Below are 19098 nucleotides of genomic sequence, written 5' to 3' on the forward strand. Positions count from 1 at the left end.
AGAATCTGATAGAAGAGGAGAGTGAACCACTGGAGAAAGGGAAGGGGGGCAACAGGGGAAGGTGATGAACAGGTGAGAATAGGCAAGAGGCCAGAGGAGAACAGAAGAAGCGGGGAGAGGGAAGGATTTTTTTAAACTGGAGGAGAAATTGATATTCATGCCATCAGGTTGGAGGCCATCCAGACAGAACATAAGGTGCTGCTCTTCCATCCCAAGGGCAGCCTCATCATGGCACAAAAGACCACACACCCACAGGAACGAGAATCAGAATTAAAATTCTGGGCGACTGGGAAGTTCCACTTTTGGTAGATGGAACAGTGGTACTCAACAAAGTGGTCCCCAATTTATAATGTGTCTCACCAATGGGAGAAGGCTATCATTAACCTCTAGATGAAGGGGTGGTGCACATGCTCCTGTTTACATCAATAGTGCTGAGGTTGAGAGGGTTGAAAGTTTCAAGATGTTAGGGGGCAAAATTACCAAGGACCTGTCCTGGTACAACCAAAAAGAAGCTACAGCCAAGAAAACTCACTGGTGTCTCTACACCCTCAGGAGGCTAAATAAATCTAGCATGCCTCCTTTTACCCTCACCACTTTTTAATCCATGCACCATATAAATCATCCTATCCAGATGTTCCACAGATTGGTATAGCAACTGCTCGACCCGTGACCACAAGAAATTACACTGAGCTATGGACATAGCTCAGTATATCACAGAAAAGAGCCTCCCCTCCATGGAATCTGTCTACATTTCTTGCTGTTTTGGTAAAGAAGCCAACATGATCAAAGACTCCACCCACCCTGGACATTTCTTCTCCCCTCTCCCATCAGGCAGATGTAAAAGCCTGGAAACCATGAACACCAGGCTCAAAGACAGCTTCTGTTCTACTGTAATAAGACCATTGAACAATCTCCTAGTACAATAAGATGGACTCATAGTCATCCTCCTTATGGCCTTGCACACTTATTCCTGACTGCACTTCCTCTTTAACTGTAAAACTATATTCTGCATTGTGTTATTGCTTTTCCCCTCAATGCACTGTTGTAATGAAATGACCTGCATGGATGCCATGTAAAACAAGTTTTTAAAAAAATATTACCTCAGTGTGTGTGACAATAACAAGTCAATTTGATTTATCAATTTAGTTTGATGAATTTTTCACATTACAAATGTTCACATTGCAAAGTCTTTCAATGGAATGTCCTGAGCTTGCAATAGTATATAAATCCAAGCAACACACATCAAAGTTGCTGGTGAACGCAGCAGGCCAAGCAGCATCTATAGGAAGAGGCGCAGTCGACGTTTCAGGCCGAGACCCTTCGTCAGGACTAACTGAAGGAAGAGTGAGTAAGGGATTTGAAAGCTGGAGGGGGAGGGGGAGATGCAAAATGATAGGAGAAGACAGGAGGGCGAGGGATGGAGCCGAGAGCTGGACAGGTGATAGGCAAAAGGGGATACGAGAGGATCATGGGACAGGAGGTCCGGGAAGAAAGACGGGGGGGGGGGTGACCCAGAGGATGGGCAAGAGGTATATTCAGAGGGACAGAGGGAGAAAAAGGAGAGTGAGAGAAAGAATGTGTGCATAAAAATGAGTAACAGATGGGGTACGAGGGGGAGGTGGGGCCTAGCGGAAGTTAGAGAAGTCAATGTTCATGCCATCAGGTTGGAGGCTACCCAGACGGAATATAAGGTGTTGTTCCTCCAACCTGAGTGTGGCTTCATCTTTACAGTAGAGGAGGCCGTGGATAGACATGTCAGAATGGGAATGGGATGTGGAATTAAAATGTGTGGCCACTGGGAGATCCTGCTTTCTCTGGCGGACAGAGCGTAGATGTTCAGCAAAGCGGTCTCCCAGTCTGCGTTGGGTCTCACCAATATATAAAAGGCCACATCGGGAGCACCGGACGCAGTATATCACCCCAGTCGACTCACAGGTGAAGTGATGCCTCACCTGGAAGGACTGTTTGGGGCCCTGAATGGTGGTAAGGGAGGAAGTGTAAGGGCATGTGTAGCACTTGTTCCGCTTACACGGATAAGTGCCAGGAGGGAGATCAGTGGGGAGGGATGGGGGTGACGAATGGACAAGGGAGTTGTGTAGGGAGCGATCCCTGCGGAATGCAGGGGGGGGGAGGGAAAGATGTGCTTAGTGGTGGGATCCCGTTGGAGGTGGCGGAAGTTACGGAGAATAATATGTTGGACCCGGAGGCTGGTGGGGTGGTAGGTGAGGACCAGGGGAACCCTATTCCTAGTGGGGTGGTGGGAGGATGGAGTGAGAGCAGATGTACGTGAAATGGGGGAGATGCGTTTAAGAGCAGAGTTGATAGTGGAGGAAGGGAAGCCCCTTTCTTTAAAAAATGAAGACATCTCCCTCGTCCTAGAATGAAAAGCCTCATCCTGAGAGCAGATGCGGCGGAGACGGAGGAATTGCGAGAAGGGGATGGCGTTTTTGCAAGAGACAGGGTGAGAATTTCAGTTCTTATTTTGCCTTAATCCAATACAGCATTTCGCTTCCTAGCCACGCTTAATCAGTACCACACTCACTTCCAAGCAAAATTGTCTACATGCACGAGCCACTCCAAATACATGAGTACCATTAAGCTCATACTTTAACCCATTACTGGCCTTACAATTAACTGCTGTTGGATTAGACAATTCACATTAAGTCTATTTGTTTGTTTAGCTGGAAAAGGCCAACCACATGCACAATTCAAATAATAGCAAGGACTTCCCCAACTTGCACACAACTTGAAAATAATGCAGATTGGAGTGAAATGGCACCTCAGAAGTATAAAATCAAGTCCTAAAGAGTCTCGGCCCAAAATGTCCACTGTTTACTCATTTACATAGATGCTGCCTGACCTGCTATGTTGCATATAAAATCAAGGTCTATGCTTTACATTGACATGAGGGGGTAATTCAATTTTGCATAGCAGTCAACTACTTCAAAAACCAATGTAAAATTAATTATTGATTAGAAATACGTAAGAGAAAAGTAGACTGAAACAATCATGCTATTATATGGATCAGACTTTAATCTACAACAGAAGAAATTGGTATACATATCAAAAGTAAACATCACATAAATTAGCCAATGTAAGTTTATTGTTTCTAGTTAGTTATCATTTCCTACATGCACACAAATATATTTGTTACTATTAACTGACAAATATATCAATTACTAGAGTAAAACTAGTATTTTTAAACCATTGCTCATGCCGTCTGAAGTTGCTCAAGATAATTTCTTTCAAAACCATCACTCCTCAGAACACTCATCCCTCTAAAACCAACACCAACCACCTCATATCAATTGCCTTGACATCTCAATGTATTGCCAGTTTTCAGTATGTCCCTATCTTTCTCCTGTTTTTGAAAAGCTTCAGTTAGGCCTATGTCACTCCCAAAGCAATGAAATAGATCTAATCCACAAGAACCTCCATTTACCACTAAAATGAAGAATGGAGAATTGGGGGAGTTGATGGGAATGTAGGGACAATTAGTGGGAAATGAAATTGGTCTGTGCTGACATATTCACAATGGACCAAAATGGCCTCCTTTTGTGTCACAAGGAAATGTGGTAAATATGGTAAACTTTCAACTAACTTCTGATAAGCCAACGGCTTCTAAACATGAGGAAAGACTTAAACCATCATCTTGAAGACCCTGTTGTTTGCTTGCCGAGAACACTTCCTGTAGCTGCAGCCTCAGGATAAACCCAATTTTTTATTTTACAACCTCTTAATTCTATTTCATTTGGAGAGAAGACTCCAAATTTCATATCTTCTCCATTACATTGATTACCCATATCTACCCTTGTAATATGACGCAACTTTCCACCTCCTTGCTTTGAACCCCTGAAATACATTGCCACTTACACAATCAATATGCTAATATTTACCTTCTACAGCTTCCAGTCTGCACCTTTTACAAAAAAAAACCAACCCAAAGGTAATAATGTTGCTTGTTCTATCCTGTACCATTGCCTTTTATCCTTAACTTCAATCTTCACTTTCTTGCAAAGTGCCAAACCCAAAGCCACCAAAACTTCTTGCCCTTATGTTTAAAATCCCTAATTAGCATTATTTCCATCTCTCTAAACACTTCCTCCTCTCTCCCTGCACCTCACCCCTTAAAGTACTTTTTTGTACATGTATCCTCATAAATGACATAACTGGGACACAGCTTCAATTCATCTTCATTAGATGCAGGAATTGTACCAGTTATAAGTATCACTATTTCAAGTGACCCAGTTATTCATATGACTGCTTTGTATCTATCTTTTATTTACAATTTTTGAACATCCCCAAGCATGTTTGACACCACTTAAAGAACAATTCAGTTATTGGGCTGAAATATTTCCTGATGTCTTCCTTTACTGTGGTTTTGCAATGAACATTATAAACCTACATATTTTTTAAAAAACAAGTCACCACCTGAAAAATAGATAAAGACCTTACTTGGACTACCAGATCTCCTCATTCCAACTTGTATTTACTGAATAATTTAAACTATAATTATCGATGAGAAACACTGAACTAAAACCAGTTTAACTGGAGATGTTGGCAGAGTCAATTAATAAATATGATCATCTTTAGAGTGGCAGGCAAGTAATCCTTTAATATACTATGGTACTTACAGTAACAAATTCCTAACATCTTTTCATTTAAATGTTTCACCTTAAAATGCAAATACCAGAAGTAATGGCTTTCTTTCCAGTGTTAAGACATTAAAAATTGAAAAGAAACAGATTACAGTACCCAGCAATAAGTATGAACCTTTCCTAACATTTCTGGCTAGATTTGTAAACAAGGTTCACATCATTAACAAAGATAAGATAGCCAAATCAACTGGAACAGACAAAAAAAAATTACATGACACTTAATTTTATCTTTCAAATTTAATACGTCACTCAGTGTTTTTTTTAATTGGCACTACATAATAACTTAAATTTTTGCTCACTTTTGTACTAAGTAAAATAGGTCCTGTTAGCCTTCCTGGATCTGTCAATATTTAACAGATGGCAATTAAAATCTCCTGTCAATCTATTCTTAATCTTTTAGTCTACTCTAAACCCTTTCCAGTGCCATTAAATGCCCTGATGTACATAATCCGTAAGCAATGCTCCAGCTATGAGCCACTTTATGAAGTACAAATGTGACCTACCTGCTTCAGTACTTTAGTCATGGTTAATAAAAGTATCCAGACATTTTCCTCATTACCTTATCTACCTGACTTGCTATTTTTCCCCCAAGGATCTATTAACATGCATTCCAAGATCCCTTTGTTCTTCGACATTTCTCAGATTCCCACCATTCCCTTGAGTAGTCTGCCCTCCAAATACATTACATCACATTCCTTGGAACTGAATTCCATTTGCCTTTTTTATACCCATCTAGCAAGTCGCCTGAGATCATTATCATTCCACAATTTAGGAACTTTCTTCCAATGAACTACATCACTAATTTTGTTATCATTAACAAACTTCTTGTGTAGCAATCATGAAAGAAAAACAATTTATATATAACACTAATGAATGGAAACTCTTATTTTCCAGAGGTACACATGTAAACACCAGTCCAAAAAGGGAAAACAAATGAAAATTAATTGAAGTTATGTGCATTTTTTCGTACTGAAATAAGTGTTTTCCGCAACCAAAGAGTGTTTGATGGAATCATTATGTACCAATCAGGCCACTATCAGAATACTATGATTGATTCTTGTGACATTGTAAAATGATACAAGAGAAGCACAGGTTAAATACAGAATACTGAAACAATGACAGGGAACATGCAATCAGACCAGCCTACTACAGTTATGGTAAAATAAGTTAACTGCAAAAAGTACTGGAAAATAAAGAATTTTAATCAAAGGCCAATTTAAAATGGCAATAAGAACTTAATTTTGAATGATATAAATGTCAAGGTGCTGAGACAAACTGCATAAACCATCTATAATCTACTTATTGAGATCATCTCACACCAAACTAAAAAACGAAATACGAAGAAATCAGTAAGTCAAATCAGAAACTAGGGAGGCAATAGGTCAACATATCATGTCAAAACCCTATTGCAGAACTGAGAGAAAAAGAAAACAGAAAAGATTACCAATATATGCAGTATAAAAGGGTAGAGTATGGTAAATGGAACCAGATCAGGAGGGAATGGGAAAATGGAATCTGATTTTCAGTGGGGGGGGCAAGGGGAGGAGAGGCTGTGTGGAGTAGTGTAAGGGGGGGGATGTTTGCAGGGAAATGTATGAACAAAGGGAGAGGAATACTAGACTCACAAATTAGTGGGTGTGGGAGCAGAACAGATTGTGGATTACCTGAGTGTGAAATATTTCTACCATTGTGTTGTAAACTAACCACTCAAAACATGAGATGTCTCACATTTTGTGTTTGGCCTCATAGCAATGGAGAAGGCAGAGGACAGAGAGGTCAATGTGGGAGTGGGAAGGAAAGTTAAAATGACAGTAATAAAACTTGTAAAAAGTTTTACAATTGGTTTCACCAACACAGAAAAGGCCACACTGTGAGCACCAAATATGGATGACCAAGTTGAAAGTGGTGCACACGGATCATTGCTATAGAGACCAAATAAAAATTATAAGAATAACATCTCATTCTGCTTGAACAGCTTTCAAAGCCATTCCATGATTATTCAATTTTCTAATTTCAGGTAACCCACGACCCTATTGGTCTCCTCCCGTATACACCCACTTGTCTCATTTGCTTCATCTCTCCAATATTGTCCCACCATTTGCTTTCTACTGCCTTCATCCACTCCTCCTCTAGCTCTACCTATCACCCACCAGCCTCTATCTCATTGTCCTCCATACCACCAATCATTCCTGCTCCTCTGATTCCTGATATAGGGTCTCATCACAAAAAGTCAAATTTACACTTTTTGACTCTGAAAATGCTGCCTGACCTGCTTTGTTATTCCAGTGTTCTGGTTTTGTTCCAGCTTCTATTTATATTCTTTTTGTCTTCTCTGTGATATCAGCCAGTTCTTTACCCATTAGTTGCTACTCAAAGTTCAAAGTACATTTGCTATCAAAGTATGTATGCAATATACAACCCTGAAATTTGTCTTTCCGTAGGCAGCCACAAAACAAAATTATGGAACTTATTCAAAGAAAAACATAAAATCCCCCCTTCCTCCAACATGCAAAAAAAACAAACTATGTAAATGGCAAAAAGAGTGATAAAGCAGAATATAAAACACAAATATCGAAAGAGTCCAAGTATATGTATTTCAGTTAAAGCTAGCGCTGTGTCATTCCTTATCTGTATACTGCCCCAAGCAAAATAGCAACTAAAAAAGGAGCAACCAGAAATCAGAAACATATCATAACGTGAACCACAGAATCCAATCCACAAAATGGACCAATTAAAACTTGCCCAGGACCCAGGACTCCAGCACCATCTTCTGACAGCATTGAGGGACAGACAGACCAGCTGAGTGCAGGTACCTTCTTCCAGTACCTGCAAGCGAAAGGCTGGTAGATGGTGCTGAACATCCACCCGCCTTCCGCACTTGGTTCAATGGTTTCAATCTTCCCTGATGCTTCAATTAGCGAGATCAGTGAGAAATGGAGTCAATCATGGGCTCATGTGTCTCCAGGCTTCTTTGCCTCAAAGACGCACGCTTCGCTCGAAACCTCACGAAACCCTCTCGGAGACTGCAAAGCACCAGATCGGTTGAATCAGCCCGAAAACACACTACCAAAATGTAGATCACAGGCTCCAACAGTAGCAAACCATGGTTGATAGAAAAAAGAACACATAAAAGAATGAAAGAAGTAGTTTCATGAACCGTCTGGAGGTTGTGATGTTCGCTGGCTCCATCTTCTTCCAGAAATTTAAGGAAGTACCTGCGCCTCAGAATTTCAACAGCACAACTGAAAGGAATAACGCCTGGATTTGACAACACTGACTGACATAAAGGCATCTTCTTCAGGGTTTCAAAGCATTAATGAACATGGACAGTTTTAAACAGGATCTCTGATGATACATGGGTCACGTGGCAACTACTGCATGTTTAAAAATGGTGGATTAAACTCTGGTCCACATTACCACATTCATGACTTAGCCTCGAATTCAACAGAATCACCTGAGGAAAAAATGCCTCTCTAAAAAAGTCATAGAGTACTGCATTTCTAAAACTTTCATAGAATTTCTATATGCACAGCACAGAAACAGGCTTTTTAGCCCATCTTATCCATGTTGAACTTACTCACTGGGACCATAGCCCTCCATATCTCTGCCATCCATATATCTATCCAAACTTCACTGAAATCAAGCTCGCATGCACCATTTGTGTCAGCAGCTCATTTCACTTTTACGACTGAGTGAAGTAGCTCCCCTCGTGGCTCCTTAAACTTCACACCTTTCACCCTTAACCCATAACCTCTCATTGTAGTCCCACCCAACTACAGTGTAAAAAGCTATCTTTACCCTATCTATACCCTCATAATTTTGTATACCTCCATCAAATCTCTCAATTTTCTATGTTCCAAGGAATGAAGTCTTGCATTTCTTATACTCCATAAGCACTTCATTTGTTCCTACCTCCTATGCACCTCTTCTTTTAACCAGGGCCTCAATATCTCTCGAAAATCAAGGTTCCCTATAGCTCTTATCTTTACTTTTTATTCTGACAGACATATGCAAGCTTTGTACTTAGAGTACAAGCCTGTTTAGAGGCAATATGAATCTTGAATTTCCGGAATGATCTGGCAGACAAATTAACAGAAAAAAATAAATTAAAAGTACAATTAAAATAGTCTCAAAGACCTGTAACCACAAAATTAACAAGTATCGTACAGAGAAAATCCAAAAAAAACTCACCAATTTAGTTTCTAGAAGTCGGGAAATATGTCAATAAGTATTAGACAACTACTTAAGAATGGATGATTTGCTACAGCAAACATACTTAATGACATACTAATCCCTGGACACTGAAGAAATCTACCTAATTAAAATGTATGCCTCATTCTTAAAAGGATGTTGGTACATGGTGGACTCATGCCTCGAAATCAAGCTAGTCTGGGGACTTGGACACAGTCTTGGCTGACACTTCAGAACAGAATGGAAGGGATGTTGAACTGCTCTGAGGTGACAACCTTTAATGTCAAAGCACGGCACAAACTACTCTTTCAGTTGAATGTAGCAAGAGTTCCTACCAAAATGCTTTTTAATATGTTACTCCTCAAATAAAATAAGGAAAAACAAGATTTTTGGTCATTCAAGCAACACACATCAAAGTTGCTGGTGAACACAACAAGCCAGGCATCAAGTCTAGGAAGAGATACAGTCGACGTTTCGGGCCGAGACCCATTATCAATGGTAATGCTTTTACAAAAGCCGCCTTCCAATCAGTCCAATATTAATATTTTATCCCTCAACTCAAATTCTAAATTCCTGTATCTATGTGCATACAGAGCAACCCAGAGGAATAGTTATTTTATGCAGCAGGAACAAACTTACTACTGACATTCTGAGTCAGTAGACCACATATGTTCCTATAAGGGTTGGATTTAGACATTTAGATAGTTAAGCAATGGAATATGGTGTGTCCCTTGCTCCAGCAGTGAAGTGTTACTAATTCAAAAATTGACATAGCATGTTTTGCAATGAGCTTGACAAAACTGATGTATGTTTGTTCACTCCTCAAATCCCAAATCATAATTTATTTTTAGAGATACATCATGCAACAGGCCCTTCCAGCCCAACAAGCCACACCAATAAGCAAGCGACCTATTTAACACTAGCCTAATCACAGGACAATGTACAATGTACCAGTTAACCTACTAACCAGTACATCTTTGGACTGTGGGAGGAGACTGGAGCACCTGCAGGAAACCCACATGCACACAGGAAGAACGTATGAACTTTCTTACAGAGGACGATGGATCTGACCTCCGCACCCAAGCTGTAAAAGCATCATGCTAACCACTATGCTACAGTAGTTTATTCCTTTGGTCAAAGACTGGGAACATTTCCTACATCTCACTACATACTTGCAAAGAACATTGGGCTGATGCAGTCACATCAAATACTGGCGCAGTTAACAGATAGTACAATCTAGCTCAACTCACAAGTATGCTAGCAGCAAGATGATCATCTGCTGTGTCACCATCAGTCCAACCCCATAACATACAGTACTTACAGTATGGGTCAAATACCAGTCAAAGCTAGCGAAATTTGACCTCTGCCCACAGTTGGAGAGGCACTGGGCATCCTTCCGAGGTTAGAACTGCTGGCATTTCTCCCTCCACTAAATTTCCCCACCCCTTGCCGGTCAGGAGCCAATAGGCAAGGAGGTCCCAACAGTTCAAACCCAAAACATTACTAGAAACCAAATTCCACCCACTGCCCTACAGTTGACCTAAGCAAGAAAAATCCCTGACCCTGAATATGCATAGTGATCTTTAATAATATGGATTATTTGAGGACCTCCGAGCTGTGGAGGTGGGGATCAATAATATCACTCAAAGGTTTATATAAGAAGCCTTAAAATATAGGTGGAAAGCTGGAAAGCCTCTATACCACGCAGAAATAGAAAAAAGATTGCAAAGAAATGGGTTAAATGTCACAAAATTACAAGGAGATATTCATGCACCTTCTTCTAAAGAATGCTGCAAAACTGCATTTTTGGCGTTAGCCATTGATTAAAACTGGTCGCTGATTCTTGCTGTAAAGTCTCAAGTTGTATCCAGAGTATATTTAGGACACTACTTACAAGCAATTAAAAGAAATCAGTAATAAGCCCCTCACAAAGACAAGCTGGCAATCAAAGTGCTTTTTAAAAAATTTTCTCCCATGCATTTCAGCAAGGGAGAGACTTACATTTCAATTCACTTCCCTTTCACTGCTACACCAGCTCAAGTCACCAAAATGCTAGCCCTAACATACTTCCAATTTTGATTACCAGAGAGGTGATAGATAAACATTTCAATGCAATGACACTCAGCAATTAAATTACATCTGTAAGCTTCGTTTCTCCCACCCTAAAGTCAATTGTCTGCATCTGGAAATGGAATTTAACTACAGCCTGGTCTTTTCTACAATACATGATCTGCAATCAGCAAAAAAGATCTGCTGACACATCCATCATTCATAATATTTTGTTACAGATCACTAATATTTTGAAATCTTGTAAAGACTACTTGGTAAATGCAACTCCGGTTTTGAACAAACCTAACCAATCCAACAAACTGAGCCACATATTCTCACTACTTCTACAGAATGAATGATAAAATAGTCTTGGTTCATAAAATGTTGACAGTGGCCAGCTGCCAGTGATAGATTTCAGTCATGTCCTTATAATTCCATGTGCACACTGACAGCTATAGGATTATTAAATTAAAATACAGCTATACATTTCTATAATGACTTCAGATTTTAAAAGCAGGTTACACATTTTAATGGATTGTAGTGGTGCACATTCTGGAAACCTGACTTTAAAACTACAGAAATTTGAAAATGGAAAAACATTCTGGAAGCTTCAGACTCAATCCTTTCCAGATCTTCAAAACAATCTCAGCACCTTTATACATCTTTTGGCACCATTTCGCTGCGCACCTGGGAAAAAGAAAGTGTGTGCACAAAACATTGCAGGTAACATCCTGCGTTGCCATATGCAGCTGACAAAACCACCGAGATAACCTAAATATTTCATCGACTTGAAGAACAGCGCATATGTCGCGCAGGGCTGACAATAGACCTGAAAGAAAAGTGTACAAGAGTTACGATTTGATCGAAAATAAACCATGGTCGGTATTATCCCACCTTTTTTAAATTCTTCCAGCATCGCATCCAACTTAGTGTCGTTAAAAACGAAATGCAAGGGGTGGTTGTAAAATTTGGTGATGGTCTTCAAAGGTGTGCAGTCATCGGGGTCCACGAAGGCCAGGTCCTTGACAAAGAGCAAGTCGACGATGTTTGACCGCTCGCCCTCGTAGACGGGGATCCTGGTGTAACCGCTTTCCATGATCTCGGACATAGTGTTGAAATCCAAGATCGCCTCGCAGGCGATCATGAAGCAGTCTCGCAGCGGGGTCATCACGTCCTCCACCGTCTTAGTCCTGAGCTCCAAAGCGCCCTGGATGATGTTGAGTTCCTCCTTGACCAGGTCGTTATAAGGGTCGGTGACCCGCAGCATCTCCAGCAGCTTCTCGCGGTTGTACACGGTGCCGATCTCCTGACCCAGGATTACGTCGAGCAGCCGGCTAACCGGGTACGAGGCAGGGAAGGTGAGCAGCATGAAGAACTTGGTGAGAGCGATGGTGTTGGCGCCCACGGCCAAGCCGTGCCGGGAGCAGATCGCCTGGGGCACGATCTCGCCGAAGATAACGATGCCTACGGTGGAGACGGCCACGGCCACCACGCCCGAGCCGGCGATGTCGTCCAGCAGGATGGTGAGGGTCGTGTTGACCAGCACGTTGCCCAGCAGGAGCGAGCACAGCAGGTAGTTGCCCTGGCGCCGCACCGGCTCGATACGCTTGGCGTAGTTCTTCTCCTTGTCGGTGCCGCAGTTCTGCACGATGCGCAGCTCCATGGGGTCGAGAGCCATCAAGCCCAGGTTGAGGCCGCTGAACATGCCCGACAGGCAGAGTAGCACCGAGATGAAGATGACCTGCAGCCAGAAGGGCAGCAGAAACTTCCTCTCCTCCACCACCACTACCATGGTGTCTTCAGCGTCGTGGTAGAGCCAGTCGGCCGGCTCGGGCGCCCGGCCCGCCGCCGTGCACAGGTAATAGGCTTTGGTCTTCTCCGTCTTGCGCAGCGGCTTGATCTCCATCTCGATGACCCCGGTGCTGCGGCGGCTCACCGCCACGCCGGGCAGCACTACGATGTCGGAGGTGCGCACGCCGCACGGGTCGAAGGCGCGGTCGGCCGCCGTGCGCCGGTGCTCTGTGAAGCCGATGCGGCTCCAGGTGCTGTTGTCGATGTGGCGGCCGTAGAGCCGCAGCCGGACCCGGGTGCGCTCGCTCACCCGCACCACGCCTCCCCCCATGCTCGTCACGTCGTCCGTGTCCTCCAGCCGCAGACCGATGATGACCGTGCCCGCCTCCTCCCCCTCCGCCGTCGCCTCGCAGCCCCGCAGCAGCAGGCAGCAGCAGCAGGCGCCCAGGAAGAAGCCGACTCGGCCGCCGCGGCTGCCAGCCGCCATGTTTGGCATGGAAATGGAGGCGCTGCCCCCCCTCAGCGAGTGTTAAATGATAGTTGTGGGGAGGGTAGGGGGGATCGCATCTAATAATCAGTGTCTTTCATTCCTCTTTTAACATTTCTCCTTCTCTTTGCGTCGGCATAACACGCCTTTTCTGGTGTGAATGGCTATTTTCTTGGCCGGACCATCGGTCCGCCGCCGCCAGCCACCTCGCGCTTTGACTGGAAATTCGGACCCAGCTCTGCCGCGAGCCTCCAGCCAACCGTCATTGCCCCGCCCACCTCCTGCTTTGATGGACGGTCTGGCGGGGCGCGCGGTTGGAGAGACGGCGGCAGGCTCGGCCAATGGGAAGGAAGGCGAAAGGTGGGCGATTCCTGGATAGCGGTCAATCAGAAGGTGTGCCGCACGTGGAGTCCCCGCCCATCAAAAGGCTAGGTTTGATTCTATTAACCACCTACCGCCTCCCGCCGCCCCTCTTGTTCTGATTGGCCTATTTTTCCAGGCACGTGATGTAGAGTCCATCCCACCCAAATACGGGGCAGCCAATCCGAAATTCGGATTTCAGGAGACTGGACCCAATCGGCGCGTGTTTTCCTTCTCGACGCGCAGTCCGCTTACACAGGTCTGGTGTTTGTATCCATGAACGTCAGGAAACACGTGGGTACGTACCTGTCAAGTCAGCGGGAATTGGAATGGGTTTATTAATGTCTCATGCACCGAGATACTGTGAAAAGCTTGTTTCGCATACCATTTTTTTTAAAATGCAGAGCAAATCATTACAGAGTGCATTGAAGTGGAATAAGGTAAACTAATAACAATGCAGAGTAAACGGCTGCAGAGAATGTGCACTGCAGGTAAACAATAAGAAGCAAGATCATAACGAGATTGTGAGGTCAAGAGTCCATCTTATCAAAACTAGAGCACCCTTTAGTTCAATAGTTCCATTTAATATCAGTGAATGTATACAATATACAACCTGAAAGCCTCACTGTCCGCAGGCATTCTTATGACTGAAAAAAACAGAATGAATGGCAGAAAAAAGCATAAGTCCCCTGCCCCCACCGCCAGTCAGCAAGCAGCATCAACCCTCCCTCTCCCCCTCATTCTCGCAGATAGTATCAGAATTGATGAAGGCAGAGCAGTGGATGTGGATAGCGTATATGGATTTCAGCAGGGCATTTAATAACATACCCAATACAAGGCTTATTGAGAAAGTAATGAGGCATGGGATCCAAGGAGACCTTGCTTTGTGGATCCAGAAATGGCTTGACCACAGAAGGCAAAGAGTGGTTGTGGAGATTTGTATTCTGCACGAAGGATGGTGTTCCACAGGGATCTGTTCTGGAACCCCTCCTCTTTGTGATTCTTATAAATGACCTGGATGAGGAAGTAGAAGGGTGGATTAGTAAATTTGCTGATGATACAGAAGTTGGGGGTGTTGAAGATAGTCTGGAAGGTTGTCAGAGGTTACAGTGGGGCATCGATAGGATACAGAACAGGGCTGAGAAGTGGCAGATGGAGTTCAACCCGGATAAGTGTGAAGTGGTTCATTTCGGTAAGTCAAATTTGATGACAGAATGTAATATTAATCGTAAGACTCTTGGCAGTGTGGAGGGTCAGAAAGATCTGGGGATCCATGTCCATAGGACACTCAAAGCTGCTGCACAGGCTGAGTATTGTTAAGAAGGTGTATGCTGTGTTGGCCTTCATCAACCATAAGATTGAGTTCAAGAGCAATGAGGTAATGTTACAGCTATATAAGACCTTGGGTAGACCCTACTTGGAGTACTGTGTTCACCTCTGGTCACCTCATTACAGGAAGGATGTGGACGCTATAGAGAGAGTGCAGAAGAGATTTACAAGGATGTTGCCTGGATTGGAGAGCGTATCTTATAAGAATAGGTTGAGTGAACTTGGCTTTTCTCCTTGGAGCGACGGAGGATGAGAGGTGACCTGATAGAGATGCATAAGATGTTGAGAGGCATTGATTGTGTGGATAGCCAGAGGCTTTTTACCAGGGCCAAAATGGCTAACACGGGGATGGGGGGGGAATAGTTTTAAGGTGCTTGGAAATAGGTACAAGGGGGATAGCAGAGCTAAGTTTTTCACACAGAGAGTGGTGGGTGCATGGAATGCACTGCCAGCGAATGTGGTAGAGGCTGACACAATAGGGTCTTTAGATAGGTACATGTAGACTCTTAGTTAGGTATAGATAGGAGCTTAGAAAAATGTTTTCTTGATAGGAGCTTAGAAAAATAGAGGGCTATGCGGTAGGGAAATTCTAGGCAGCTTTTAGAGTGGGTTACATGGTTGGCACAACATTGTGGGCCGAAGGGCCTGTAATGTGCTGTGGATTTTCTGTGTTTTATGTTCCATGTTCTATTCCCACCTGCCACCATCCAGCAACAGCAAAGCCTCCAAACAGAGACCATGATCTATAGTACATCAAAAACTAACTGTTTACTCCAACATTTTCAACATCCCACAGGCACTCTCTCACCATCGAGAGAGAGAGAGATCAATCGATCAATTACCTAGTGCAGAGCCCTCCGACAGCCAATCTTGCTCATAATAGTGGAGACAAATTCTCCAGGAGCACCAAAACTGTGTCATTGGGTTTGGAGGATTACGTGCCACAATGACCCGGAGAACTTTGTTGGCTGGAGTCAGAGCCTTGTGCTTCAACTCTTGGTAGGATCACAGGTAAAGGAGTAGTGGCCTCATCGTGGCCATAGAGTAGGCCCTTAACCAACCTGTCAGAATGGGGATGGTGGGGTTGGAATTAAAATGGATGGCCACCAGGACTTCTGTGGTATGACAACCTATTGGACTCTGGACTGGTCCCAAAAACATACAGTAAATGATCACAGACACATCGATTATAACTTCTCCATTTCTTTCAGTATTTTGGGATACATCCCATCTGGACCAGGGAACTTGTCTACCTTTAGGCCCATGATTTTGCTCATCACAACCTCTTCAGTGACAGTGATTGTCTTAAGGTCCTTACTTCCCATCATATCCATAACATCTCTCTTTGGTATGTTAGATCTGTCCCCCACCATGAAGACCAACACAAAACAATTGTTCAACACCTCAGCGATTTCCTCATTACCCGTTATTAATTCCTCTTCCTCATTTTCCAAGGGACCTACATTCACTTCAGCCACCCTTATCCACTTACATTTCTACATTTTACGGGAACTTCTACATTTTTATATTTTGGGCTAATTTACTTTCAGAATCCATCCTCCCTTTCCTTATTGCTTGCTTTGTGCTTCTTTGTTGCTTTTTAAGGTTTTCCACGTCTTCCAGTTTCCCACTATTCTTGGTGACTTTATACGCATGAGCTTTTAATTTGATGCCTTCCTTTATTTCAGTTGCTTTCCTTGCTCTTTCCATCCTTACTGTCCTTGCTGTTATCTGGGATATAGTTTTGTTGAGCACCTTGAAATATCTCTTTGAAAGCCTTCCACTGTTCCTTAACTTTCTCACCATATAGCCTGTGAACTCAGCACACAATAATCTGCAGATGCTGGGGTCAAAGCAACACTCACAACACGCTAGAGGAACTCAGCAGGTCGGGCAGCATCCGTGGAAACGATCGGTCGACGTTTCTGGCCGGAACCCTTCGTCAGGACTGTAAAGGGAAGGGGCAGAGGTCCTGTAAAGAAGGTGGGGGGAGGGTGGGAATAATAATAAGGTTATTATTCGGTGACCTAGAGACAAATCCTACCAGTAATTTATTCCCTTGATTATTTCCGATCTCTACATAGACGGACTCAACATTCATAGAAACATAGAAACATAGAAAATAGGTGCAGGAGTAGGCCATTCGGCCCTTCGAGCCTGCACCACCATTTGTTATGATCATGGCTGATCATCCAACTCAGAACCCCGCCCCAGCCTTCCCTCCATACCCCCTGTCCCCCGTAGCCACAAGGGCCATATCTAACTCCCTCTTAAATATAGCCAATGAACTGGCCTCAACAGTTTCCTGTGGCAGAGAATTCCACAGATTCACCACTCTCTGTGTGAAGAAGTTTTTCCTAATCTCGGTCCTAAAAGGCTTCCCCTCTATCCTCAAACTGTGACCCCTCGTTCTGGACTTCCCCAACATCGGGAACAATCTTCCTGCATCTAGCCTGTCCAATCCCTTTAGGATCTTATATGTTTCAATCAGATCCCCCCTCAGTAACATTCAGGTCACGTAATTTGGTGTCTTGTGGCAGCAGTTCAGTGCAAAACGTAAAACTTAATCTAAGTTACAGAAATATAAAAATAGTGTAAAAGGTGAATATTGAGATAGAGTTCACTGACCATTCAGAAATCTGATGGCAGAGTGGAAGAAGTTGTTCTTGAATTGTTGTGTGTGGGGCTTCAGGCTCCTGGACCTCCTCCATATGGTGGTATGGAGAAGAGGGTATGTCCTAAATGGTAACGGTGCTTAGTGGCTGGTTCTTTCTCTTGAGGCACTACCTCAAGACGGTGCTCTCAGTGGTAGGGAAGGTTGTGCCATGAAGGAGCTAGCTGAGTCTATAGCCCCCCTATGCACTGGAGCCTCCGTAGCAGGCAGTGATGCAACTAGGCAGAATGCACTCCTCTGTACACCTCTGCAATAGTCTGTGCTGACATACCATATCTCCTCAAACTTTTACTGAAATAGAACAGTTGGCGTTCGCATCCAGTGCTCCCGGTGCGACCTCCTCTACATCGGTGAAACCCGACGCAGATTGGGGGACCGCTTCGTCGAGCACCTCCACTCCATCCGCCACAACAGACAGGATCTCCCGGTAGCCACCCACTTCAACTCTGCTTCACATTCCCATTCGGATATGTCCATACATGGCCTCCTCTACTGCCATGATGAGGCTAAACTCAGGTTGGAGGAACAACACCTCATATACCGTCTAGGTAGTCTCCAGCCCCTTGGTATGAACATTGAATTCTCCAACTTCCGGTAATTCCTTCCCCCCTCCCTTCCCCCATCCCAGTTTCACTCTGCCCCCTCCTCCAGCTGCCTATCACCTCCCTCATGGTTCCGCCTCCTTCTACTACCCATTGTGCTTTCCCCTATTCCTTCTTCACCTTTCCTGCCTATCCCCTCCCTGCTTCCCCTCCTGCACCCCTTTATCTTTCCCCTTACTGGTTTTTCACCTGGAACCTACCAGCCTTCTCCTTCCCACCCTCCCCCCACCTTCTTTATAGGCCTCTGCCCCTTCCCTCTACAGTCCTGACGAAGGGTCTCGGCCCAAAACATTGACTGATCGTTTCCACGGATGCTGCCCGACCTGCTGAGTTCCTCCAGCATGTTGTGAGTGGCATTCTCTTAGTTTTCTCTTCCTGAAGTCCACAATCAATTCTTTGGCCTTGCTGATGTTAAGTGCGAGGTTGGTGTTGCGATTCCACTCAACCGGGCAGCCGATCTTGCTCCTATTTGCCTCCCTGACACCATCTGAGATTCTGCCAACAACAGTGGTGTCATCAGCAAGTATATAGTGGTTGTTTGAGCTAAGACTCACCACACAGTCATGAGTGTTAAGGCAGCAGAGCAGTGGACTAAGCACCTTTCCATGAGATGTACCTGTATTGATTGTCAGCAAGGAGGAGGTATTAGCACCAATCTGTTCCTAATGCTTTAAATGACTGAAAATTAAACAACGGAGAATACCACATTATTTTAACAAAATTACCAGGTTGTAAAAAATATTCCCTTTAAATTAATTACTGCAGAATATCTTGGAACCGCTAATGCAGCAGTTTCAGTTTATTTCAGTTTATAGCATATGTGGGATTTTAGATTCAAATTCTTGTTTTAATTTGCTTTAGAATCATGCAATAATTGCACAACAGGAGGCCATCTGGCACATGGTGTCTGCACATATTTTCTATCAGACTCCCTCATCTGCAACCCTTCTCCATAGC

The 19098-nt window shown here is 43.7% G+C and overlaps 1 protein-coding gene across 1 annotated transcript in view; it reads right to left on the bottom strand.

Annotated features, from left to right (window-relative positions):
* LOC134358796 (metal transporter CNNM2-like) overlaps nt 1-13428 on the bottom strand; it is a 158155-nt gene extending 144727 nt beyond the window's left edge. The window contains exon 1 of the mRNA XM_063071294.1: nt 11793-13428. Coding sequence (XP_062927364.1) covers nt 11793-13185 — 1393 coding nt within the window. The 5' untranslated portion in view covers nt 13186-13428. The remainder of the gene's footprint in view (nt 1-11792) is intronic.
* Nucleotides 13429-19098: the final 5670 nt, after the last annotated feature.

This window comes from Mobula hypostoma, chromosome 19 (assembly GCF_963921235.1).
Source record: "Mobula hypostoma chromosome 19, sMobHyp1.1, whole genome shotgun sequence".
Lineage (NCBI taxonomy): Eukaryota > Metazoa > Chordata > Chondrichthyes > Myliobatiformes > Myliobatidae > Mobula > Mobula hypostoma.